This window comes from Xiphias gladius, chromosome 6 (genome assembly GCF_016859285.1).
Source record: "Xiphias gladius isolate SHS-SW01 ecotype Sanya breed wild chromosome 6, ASM1685928v1, whole genome shotgun sequence".
NCBI lineage: Eukaryota > Metazoa > Chordata > Actinopteri > Istiophoriformes > Xiphiidae > Xiphias > Xiphias gladius.
The window spans coordinates 31,255,919-31,267,003 of record NC_053405.1 but is presented as its reverse complement, the minus strand read 5'-3'; the positions used below and the strand labels follow the sequence as shown (position 1 = coordinate 31,267,003).

The window sequence follows — 11,085 nt, the reverse complement described above, 5'->3', positions numbered from 1 at the left end:
GATTTTTAATGGTTTTTGGATGAAAACGGTGCTCTATTGCACAGAGGAATAAGATACATCAGCCTTTGATACACACACAATACTTGTTAGTAGGAGACATTCAGTGTTGATTTGGATCAGCACATAAGATTTGCTGATAAGAAGAAAAAAACAGAATATCTCCTGACTTATGCAGCTCACTTTCCCAATACTTCAACCAGACTATAAATATCCATGGGGTGATGTGTATCACTGGTGTGCGTCGGTGACCACGGCTGTGGTGGTGTAAGAGTATGGGCTGAGGAGCAAGGCCAATGTATAGTGACGATGACCTTCAGCATGGGCCTCAAACACCACCTATACACACACACGCACACACACGCACACACACACACACACACACACACACACACACACACACACACACACACACACACACACACACACACACACACACACACACACACACATCACCTCAAGGTTATAAAAGAAACATTTACACTCAGTATAACCTATATAATGGAGCATAAAGTCAGTGTTGAAGACAGGAGACAGAAAAATAAAAGTCTGATGTGGAGTTGAATCCTTATTCTTGTTTGGCACCAGCCACCTCAAAATTCATACATTCCTGAACCCAAGTGTAAACTGAAGTTAAAAGCAACATGACTGATATGAATGAAGGTTTACAGATTACTGAAAGGTTTGAATGAATTCAGTTTCATTTAAAATACAGTATGTTTAAGGTTTTGGTGCAAACGAATTTGAATCTAAAAACTGAATGCTAAAAACTTAAAACAAACATTGCAGATAATGTGATAAAAATTGAAAATCGATGAAAAATTCACAGTGAATAAGGAAGAAAAATAGACTATTAGATAATGGTAACAGACAACTTTTGGGCATGTTGTTCTGGGAAGTGTTTTGTCACACTGGGGACAAACAACAGAATAGCAAACAGCTGCTTGAACATGCTAATGTAAATACTGCTGCTTTCCTGACTACACAACTGTCCTAATGTACCGTTTTCAGGCTTCAAGATAAGATCAGAAAACATAAGATAAGCCTTTACACAGGTTATACAGTGGATTACAGTGTGTCTTAAAGGGCCAGTATAGCCTGTCAGAACTGAAACTTCGGAAATTCCACTCCCCCACACATCTTTTGCACGTCAGATTGGGGGGGCTGTATCTAGCCACTTCTCTAACTTTCTGAAACCAACAATCTGACATAACACCCCCTTCACACTGTTATTGGTCCACTATTTGGAGGTGAGAAAGGAGCCAGGATTTGAACTCCTCTCTCAGCTCCCTTTTTATATTTTTCACATAACTATTTGGCCCTGTTCAGAACTGGCATTAACATACGTATTGGGTAATCTGATCACAAGTGTACAGCTGTAAACATGTCAGTTAAAGTGAACGGATTTCTGAAATTAAAATCTGCCCATTAAAATATCAGATGTTGTTATCTATGAAATAAAAAAGGGGGACAGTTCCGGTCTCATGTATGTTGACCATATTAACTGTTGTTAAAGCTTGACATAACTTAACTAATTAGACTTTTCTTTTCCTCTGATCTTTGTTTTGCCTAAAAAAAAGCACAACGTGAGATGTCTGCCCGTGTCCTCCACTTCTCGGCATTTCTTTCTGGTCTGTTTTTTAATTCAGTTAAAAAACGGGAGACATTTCTATGGACAGCTCCAGTTGGGGACAGGCAACCAAAAATGGGGACTTTTTCCGGAAAAGTTCACACCTGGCATTAAAATGCATCTCCACATGCGTCTCAGGTGATCACTAGTGATCTGATCTCACTTCCTCTCTCTAGTACATAAGTTCAGTTTGCAAAGGCCAAATGTGTTGTTGTTTTTAGCTAGTCTGACAATGACATACGGTCCATTGTCAGTGTGTTTGTGTGTGACAGAGAGAGAGAGAGACTATTACAATGGGTTACGATTTTACTCATTTGAAATAGTAAAAATAAGGAACATCAATATTTGGCAGTCAGTGTTGATATTATAGCAGGTTGCCACAAATAAATCAATGTATGGTAAACACATATGAGGACACATTTGTGTTCACACCTTAAAAGAATATATGCGGCCCACACCTCCTTCGAATGTAGTTTGAGGGATCGGCTCTCAAATGCATCCTCAATGCGTCTTGGGTGCATTCACACCTGTACTTAGAGCTGTCCACTTGTGATTGGCCCCCACCCAAGATGCATGTTAATGCCAGGTCTGAACAGGGCCTTTCTTTCACTTTTCATGCAAACAGGCGTGTGCAACACTATGAATGTCTTTTCCAAGTTATCCCTATATTTAAACAATTTGTGTGGTCAGATATGATATTGCAGCTGTACTGAAGTCTAGGAAAGATAGGAATAACATTAAAATGTAACTCGCGTCATTGCTTTTTGCAAACGACATGGTTCTGTTGGCTGACCTCCAGCATGTACTGGGATGGTTTGCAGCTGAGTGTGAAGCAGCTAAGATGAGTGCCGGCAACCTCCAAGCCTGAGGACATGGTTCTCTGCCACAAAATGGTGGATTGCTCCCTTCAGGTTGGGAGCAAGTTGTTGCATAAAATGAGGGACTTTAAGTATCTCAGGGTCTTGTTCACAGTGAGGGTAAAAATGAGCATGAGTAATACAGGCACTCTAACAGACTGTTGTACTGAAGCGGGAGCTGAGCCAGAAGACAAAGCTTTCGATTTACCAGTCGATCTAAGTTCCAACCCTCATCTATGGTCATGAGCTTTGGGTAGTCACCAAAAGAATGACAGTGCAAATACAAGCAGCCAAAATTAGTTTCGTCAGCATGGTGGCTGGGCTCACCCTTATAGATAGAGTAAGGAGCTCAGACATCCAGATGGAGCTCGGATAGACCCGCTGCTCCTTCAACGAAAGGTGGTTTCGGCATCTGATCAGGATGCTTCCTCGACGCCTTCCATTAGAGGTTTCTGGGCATGTCCAACTGGTGGGAGGCCCTGGAGTAGACCCAGAACATGCTGGAGAGCTTATATATCACATCTGGCCTCGGAATGCCTTGAGGTTCCCCAGGAGGAACTGGAAAATCTAGCTGGGGAGAAGGACGTGGTGCTGTGGTGCTGTGCCCACCCTGCTGTGCAACCCAAGTGACATAATAAGAAAGTCCCATCTTTAAAGGGGAAGCTAACGTTCATAACCTGCGATACATCATTGTGAGGCCTCTCATCAGCTCTTTTCAAACAAATCCACAAAAATAAAAAAAAGGAGTACCTCCACAGAAAATACATTTCTGTGGGTTGATGATTTTTGCACAACATCAGCAGCAAAACCATACAACAATGTGTTTAAATTGAGTATGGGACTCAACCAAATACATCTGTTCTATCTCTGTTGGCTGTGGCTTAACGGATGTAGAGCTGGGGTGCCAGTCAGTTACTGTCTGACAAAATGTTAATTTTAGTTTTCTACCTGCATACCCTACACAGGATACTTGTACAAATACAAGCCTGTTGTAATACCCAGAAAACTTTGACCAGAACCCCAAAAATATAAGCAAACAACAAAACACAAAGCACTACAAAATTCAAAGTAAACCACAGTGTATTATTCAAGCAGTGCACAAATCACAAAACCCAGCTTCCCGTTCCAACCCCAACCCCAGAATAAGCTGCTCAGTCTTATATTATTTACAAGAGTTCTCTTTCAGTCGGGATCCCAAAACGCACAAGCAGACTGCAGCAGCTGAATATGTGACCGAAAGATTAACTCAGATTGATCCCTCTTGTAATGTATACAGCTTTGTAAAGATTTCTCCCATAGACTGGTCATTTGTGAAGCAGGCTGCCAGGAATGGATGGACAAGGCTGCAAGCTGTTTGCTGGCAGGTTAATGGTGTGGATGGTGAAATGGAGAGTGATCCGGTTTGAAAAAGATTAGTAACCTAACAAATGGCAGACTTTTTAGCTCATTGAAAGGGATTGGCAGGCTAATGCTGGTTCACTTGCAGACTGACACGGCCTCTTCCGTGTGTCAGTGACTTAAATCCGACTATGCTGGTTTATGTCTTTTGATCAGTCACTATTGGCCCCTCTCTGATGGTTTGTCTTTTTTTTGCCTACCTCTGTTGGTGTTTCCCAGTTGGTCTGTCTCTTTTGGTCTAAATATATTGGCCTGTCTCATTGGTCTTTCTCCACTGGCTTTTCTCTGGTGGCCTAATCTGTTGGTCGATCACTTTTGGTGTTTCCCTGTTGGTCTATCTCTTTTATCCTATCTGTTTTGGCCTATGTCCTGTGGCCTATTTCCATTTTTGTATCTCTCGTGTTCTATTTCTATTGGCCTTTCTCTTTTGTTTTTTTCTGTTGGTGTATCTCTTTTGGCCTACCTCTGGTGGCCTTTCTCTGTTGAGTAATCTCTGTTGGACTACATCTTTGGACTGTCTCTTCTTGGGATTCTATCTTGAGCTATCTGTGCTTGGTTATCTATTTTGGTCTTTCCCTGTTGGCCTTTCCCTTTTGGTTTGTCTGTGATGGTCTACATCTTTCAGTTTATCTCTGCTGGTCTTACTCTGTTAGTTTATGTCTGTTATTTCATTGATCATCTGTATTTGACCACCTGTCTCTCTTAGTCTGTCTCTGGTGGTACATCTCTACTGGCGTATATCTGTTGATCTGTCTCGTTTTGTCTATTTTCCTTGGTGTTTCTTCTTTGGTGTGTTTCTGTTAGCCTGTCTCTTTAGGTCTATATCTGTTTACCTATCTCTTTGGGGGATTTCCATGTTGAGTTATCTCTGCTGGCCAATCTCTTTTGGCCTATTCAGCCTTTTGTGTCCAAAACAGCATTAACATTCTCTGCTTTGTGGTAATTACTGGGATTTCTACAACAACCTGGATCTGGGGGTGAATCTCAGATCAAAGGTGGAGTAAGTACACTGAAAAGGTATGTGTTCTAATTTAATGTCATATTAACATGAATTCTTCACATCGTGGTGACATGGAGCTGTGACAACTGGTTTATACTCACATCAGCTACTTCATGGAACGGCACGCTCCCCTCATTCTTCCAGTAAGCTTTGGTATCAAACTCAACACGATACACCCCTGCTGGGAATTGCTCCTCTGTGATCAGATTATGGATCTCTCCAGTGGCATCCGTCACTCTGTAGCGACAGTAAAATCTGTCTGCATGGCTTGCACTTATTAAAAATAAAGTGAGCGGAGACATATAACATACTGTACCTTATATTTCATACCATACATACCCATTGGCAATCTGCATCCATCCCCCATCAGCAGACTTCTGAGACACCTTGAGTGGCACTGATCCAGCTGGAGTTCCTTTTACTGCATCCAGAATTTTCACCATCAGAGGACACTTTGTATCTGAGCCCCCATGTTTTTCCTTCAGCAGACACAAGCCGGGGCTACACTTAATCCTCTGCTGCTCATTGTCGCAACCTCAATTTTCACACATCTACTATCTACCATCATAGTACCAGGACTGCCAGGTGTTCAATGTTTTACTTACTATAATATGCTATAAAAACCTAAAACTACTAAAATACTATAACTGTTTTAACTGTCTAATACACATTTAGGCTAAAGCTCTTTGGTTGATTAACACTCACGTCAGTTTCAAACCAAAATATTGAGCTTCAGATTGTATCTTTAAATTTAATTTTATTTATTTTGCACTCATAATCAGTGCTGCCACTCATTCTAAGGAGCTGTTATCTCTTGTGTTTACCATGGAAGGTGAGGAGAGTAGCATGAAAGTTAACCACCTACAGGCAGGTCACTGAACTGACTTCTACTTCACAAATCGATTGGGTCGACTGGCCTGTGCTGTGTATTCATAGAAGTTTCTCTTTTAGCAGTTTTATGTCAGGAACAACAGAGTTGTTAAACTGTGTTAAAAAAAAAGGAAAGCAGTAGTTGCTGCTGGCTGCAGGGAATTAGTTTTTTAACCCTGGTCTGCACATATTTACCAGAAGATTCAGCTACTTCACTGTAACCTAAGAGGAAACTAATCTAGGAGCCAAATCTACCCTTTTAAAATAAGGAGGTAAAGCTAAGCAATATACTGATCATCCTACATGAAGTTGGAGAGCGCCTGGTGAAATATTATGACTTTACAGTGACACTCTGCCTTCAAAATAGATAATGTCAAAGCATTATTCAAATATGCCTGAACATATTTGGTGAAAACTTCATATAAAATTGAGCTCACCTGGAGCTCATTTTACATTAAATTACACTCACATACTATTTATAGAGATAATTTACTTTTTCCAAAACCTCCCACTGCACACTCTGCACCCTAAAATCCCCTGATATGTGTCATCAGGCTCTGTTATTTTAATTCTGTTGGCAGAATTAAAACAATTTTAAATAAATATTCAAAACCTGTAGCAACAGACTGAATATGAGATCTACAGTATGTAGAACACAATTATAGTTTTCTATAAATACATTGTATAGGTCTTAAAATTTACATAATTGCTTTTATATTCATTTGGTAACGCAAACTCAAATTGACACGATTGTACAAATAGACACAGACACTGACCGTGGGGGTGGTGTTGCAGAACAGCATAGCAGAGGCTAGAAGCAGACATTGTAGTTTTTGAAGCATGATCGGCTGATGTACTAACAGACAGACTGAAAGACAGAAGTCACTGGTGTTCACATATGACCTCCAAAGTCTCAGGCCTCTTATAACAGCAAATGTCCTCACTCCTCCCTCACCCACTCTGCTGTCAGCTCTGTGGACCATGTCAATACCTGGACAATGAATAACTCAGACTAAATCAGATTTGGACCAAACCAGTACAGACACTTCAGCAGTCAGTCCTCTCACCTGCACTAAAGAGTCATTTTATCCATATCTACTGGACACGAGTATCCACAGGCATCATACTACAAAACACTGTAAGATTTTTGAGTGTGCTGTTGAGGGACACTACTGTCCAACAATGCAATGCACAAAAAAAATGGCAATAGCCTACACAGTAGCCATTGCATCTATAATTTCTGTCATGTTCATGGGTGTGGCCCTGAACCATTGACAAAGGCTGGGGCTTGTCAAGCAGAGGGGGGAGCACCGTTTTTTGGCCGTTTGTCCACGTGCATTGTGGGTATAACTAGTCACCCATCAGAGATGCAAATCTCTGATGGGTGACTAGTTATAGTTAGCTACAGCCGAGTGTGCTTTTCAAGCTACCCTTGACTCATCTCCCACCATTCTGAGATCAGTTTTGATATTGCACACGTTATTATACACATGTAGAGATGCGTGTGAAAACTGTACTTGGCCAGTAGTAAATTACTTCAACAGTCTTTTCTTCCTAAGCTTTAAGACATAGCTGTAGCAAATAAACTCCTCCTTTCCACCCCCTACGAGAGCAGACTCAGGCTCTTCACCAGCTTCCCAAGCTTTTTTGAGCCCCAATGCTTCAAATTCCCCAGGAGAGGAATCGATGCAGTTGGGTTGGGCCCGCCTCTCATGGGCCAAGCGGCTCCATAGGATGAAACCCGGAGAGCGCGTTTACTGCACCCAAACCGACTATGTCCTCACCACATGTCCCCTTCGGCCAAAAGAGGAGGCTTGCCAGTAGCGTTGAGGCTTCTCCCTCTAACAAGAATGCAGATAGAAGCCACATTTTGCTGGGATCAACAGACTCTGCCCCTGCTTGCCTTAGTGGATGGGGCAGAGGCGATTTTCCTGGACATCAGCGACACATGCCGGCATTACCAGTGAATCACTGGCTCCCCTGAACACTAATGCTCTCAATGGCAACGCTAATGCTCCCTCACCTGCGTCACTCACCGCACCAAACCTTTGCTTCTTCTCCTCTCTGGAAACTATCGTGGGTACATTCAAATCCATCTGATACCTCTCCTCATGCCCCCACAGTCTTGGGTCACCTTTGGTTAAAATCACATAACCCCCACATAAACTGGTCCACTGGTAAAGTTATCAGCTAAAGATCTTTCTGTCATGCCACATGCCTTCAGTCTTTGCAGAACTTTCTTTGCAGTACTCAAATTGGCCTCAGATGAGTGTAATCTGCCATGGGATATCATGGGATAGATATTTCCTTTGCATTGTCAAGCTAGTATTGGTGTTACTTGTATATTTAGTTAAATGGTTCATGGTGACACATACAATGTGCACACACAATCTCCTGAAGTAACCTATTTACTATGTTAAAGCTGTACGTCAGCTATCAATTCTCAGAATGCTACAATTCAGCAGCTGTGGCTAGCATTGCTAGCATTACTGTTTACTTAGCTGCAAACAGTCTCTGCAGAGGTTCCTTGGATTCACATTTAGAAGGTGAAAATGGTCTTTTAAAAGCTTTAAGCAGTCATAATCCATAAATAATCATCACTTTCAGTCACAGTTTTCTTCATCTTATAGTGTGTAAGTGTCGTAACCATTTGTTCTAGGTGGTAATGTGTATTTTGCCAGAACAAAGGTGTTTTCTAAAGTAAGAACAGTAATGTCAGCACATGATAATATATTTTATGTTTTGTTATGAGGCTGGAAACTATGGTATAGCAGAACTTGGCCTCTTCGTTAAAGCTTTAAGCACTGAGTTTAAGTTAATGCAAATGTTACAAACCTGGTTTTATGAATTAGAGAGGAAAAATAGTGACCACAGTAGCATTCATTTAATAAGTGAATTGTCTTAATCATATTATACTGTAAAATGCCTAGTATAGTGTCCTATTGTCTTCTACCTGTAGGTAGAAGCAGAGTGTGTTCAGTACAAGCTAGAACTGTATCACTGTTAGAAACCTGAGGAATGAATAATCTTGCTTACTGTGCAGTTCATATAATGGTATGCACAAATCCACTCTCAGGCTTCAGAGGACTTTTCTGAAACTGTTCATTTGCCTACTTTCATTTGCCTGTTCATTTGCCACTTTTCTTTGTCTCTTGACCCCTTTAGACATGGCTTTGACTGAACTTCAGATAGTCTTACACAGGCTCCATTTAAATTTAATCAAACAAACCAATGAGCTACCAAAAGACTTTAAAAAAAAGGTGACATTTACTACAGTTTGCGGTTTAGCTGATATTAATCTGAATTCATCTGAATTCATCTCATTATATTTGAACACGATAATATATTATATGGACCGGATTTTTGATATTACAAAAACAAGCATGATTAATACTTTTTTGCAGGTGAAAGTTGTTCCTACTTTATGTAATTGTCATTCCTGACTCTCCAGGTGAATGTTTTCCTGATTTAGTGGTTAGCCGTGTGACTGTGTGTTCTCTGTGATTCAAAGTCACGTTGCATGACAGGTTTGACAGAGGTGGTGTCCTCTCACCTGCTGCAGCAGGCCATTGGGGACAAAGAGTTCATTGATATAAACTAAGAAGCTGTCAACAAGTGGGAATGCCTTTGGCCTGATGTTTGTGGTAATACAAAAGAAGGCATTAGTGTGACAGTGCAGCACAAGCAATCGCATCTGACAGCCTTTAGGGCAAAACAGATCAGATTCCTGGTGACATGAGAGCAAGACACTTCAGATTTTCTCAGGATTCAATCTCAACAAAACCCATAAAAACAAAAACACACACCTTTGTTCACACTAAGACAATAACTCATTCGTCACTTCTCGTATTCCAGAGTCTGAATTCATTCTCACGCAAATACTGTACAATACAACATTTTTTACAAGCAAACTCTATTTCTACATTGGATGCCAAAAATATTATATTGCAAATTATATTGCATTATTAGATAGTTTGCAGTAAAGATGTTTACAGGGAACATGGGGAGAGAAAGGAGTATCATGACCTTTGAATTATAAATTTCTGTGTTGTGAGTGTTTTGAGATATTGAGGTTCAAAGTTTGAACATCCTTGATATGTAGAGATGACGTTCATATTTATTGGTCATTATATCAACCATCCCACTCTAAATTTTTAATAAGAAATGTTTTTGTTTTTGTTTTTGTTGTTGATTCGTCTTTTTTTGTTCAGGGAAGCTTTAGCACAACCTCCTTTTTGCAGAATGGCAAACAGTCACACAGTAACACACATTCACACACGGAAGTTGCCCAGTACAACTAGTATGATCTGCAGGACACTGAGCCGTGGTTTTGCACATAGAACCTTCTAATAATGAGAACTCATTTTTGTTTTGAGCTATAATTCTGTTAAGGCATGAAAGAGAGCAGTAATGATGTCAAAAATGTGGACAATTTAATCTTACTTTGTTTTAAAATACAATTTGATATCTGGTGATATCAAATTTTTTCAGATAAAAGATATGAACACATTACACAAATTAATTAAATTATTTTTTTTTGTTGTTGCTAAAAGTAAAAAATAATTTTCTCTACTAGTTTTTGCTGATGCGTTCTCTTCTTGTTCTATTTATGTTTCTGTCTACTGCTGTGATTTTCAGCACTGTGTATTATAATATTTTTTGCTCCCAAACTTGATTTTTTAGTCTGGACAAGTTATAGTCCTCTCTATCTTTTTTTTTTAGCTCTGAATGTAGTCACTATCATCACTGTGTGTCTCCTGCAGTACACTGTTTACAAGCTGACAGACACAAACTCAGTTAGAAGCATTGCAGTAAATTGGATCATTAAAATGTTGAGCATCAGATAAAAACCTACATCTAACACAGATTTCTACATAGTAAAAATTTGGCCTCATTGCTGCCATCTCTGAAATAGTCTGTAAACAGTAACTTGACTTTACTATAATAGCATACATTCTTGTCAGTAATAACATGAGCTGGTTACCTTAGTTGACTTAGCTGGCATCTAAAACAGTGAACTTCAGATTTTGGACCATTTTATGATCTTTTCAGTTCCTTTAACCTGTGATGTGACACAGTCAAGACGCTGAACCTGACTGGTCCTCCTGGGTATATTCTCAGCACTGATTGGCTCTCTGAACCTTATACAAAAAAGTTAGAGAATGACTTTGGAGATAATATATATATATATTTTAATTAAAGGGCCACTGATTCATAAAACTAAAAATAAACCTAAACAAAATGTCAATAATGTCAAAATGGCGTGATGTAAAAAAGCAATATAGAACCCTATAACTCTAAGGTGACGATGTGACATGCAAAATGTCCTCAGC

General features: G+C 40.0%; 1 protein-coding gene across 5 annotated transcripts; it reads right to left on the bottom strand.

The window, feature by feature from the left end:
- Window positions 1–10,826, bottom strand: ttr (transthyretin (prealbumin, amyloidosis type I)). 5 transcript variants are annotated; one of them, XM_040127829.1, is made up of 6 exons: window positions 10,737–10,819; window positions 6,529–6,620; window positions 5,222–5,361; window positions 4,984–5,119; window positions 2,812–3,097; window positions 238–336 (listed from the first exon to the last, which is right to left on the bottom strand). In XM_040127829.1, the coding sequence occupies exons 2-5, from the start codon at window positions 6,592–6,594 to the stop codon at window positions 2,927–2,929; spliced, it is 513 nt and encodes a 170-aa protein (XP_039983763.1). In that variant the 5' UTR covers window positions 6,595–6,620; window positions 10,737–10,819; the 3' UTR covers window positions 238–336; window positions 2,812–2,926. The 5 variants fall into 5 exon arrangements, with proteins under 5 accessions (XP_039983766.1, XP_039983763.1, XP_039983765.1 ...); XM_040127831.1 differs by lacking the exon at window positions 6,529–6,620 and having other exon boundaries at window positions 10,737–10,826; XM_040127833.1 differs by lacking the exon at window positions 10,737–10,819 and having other exon boundaries at window positions 2,812–2,984; window positions 6,529–6,700.
- Window positions 10,827–11,085: the final 259 nt, after the last annotated feature.

What these genes read in the sequence shown, in the direction of transcription:
- ttr (XM_040127829.1), bottom strand. Translation starts at nt 6,594, where the DNA reads ATGCTTCAAAAACTACAATGTCTGCTTCTAGCCTCTGCTATGCTGTTC. An exon ending in TCTGCAACACCACCCCCACG is followed by an intron (nt 5,362 to 6,528) that starts GTCAGTGTCTGT and finishes TGTCTGCTGAAG; the next exon opens with GAAAAACATGGGGGCTCAGA. An exon ending in TGGATGCAGATTGCCAATGG is followed by an intron (nt 5,120 to 5,221) that starts GTATGTATGGTA and finishes CTGTCGCTACAG; the next exon opens with AGTGACGGATGCCACTGGAG.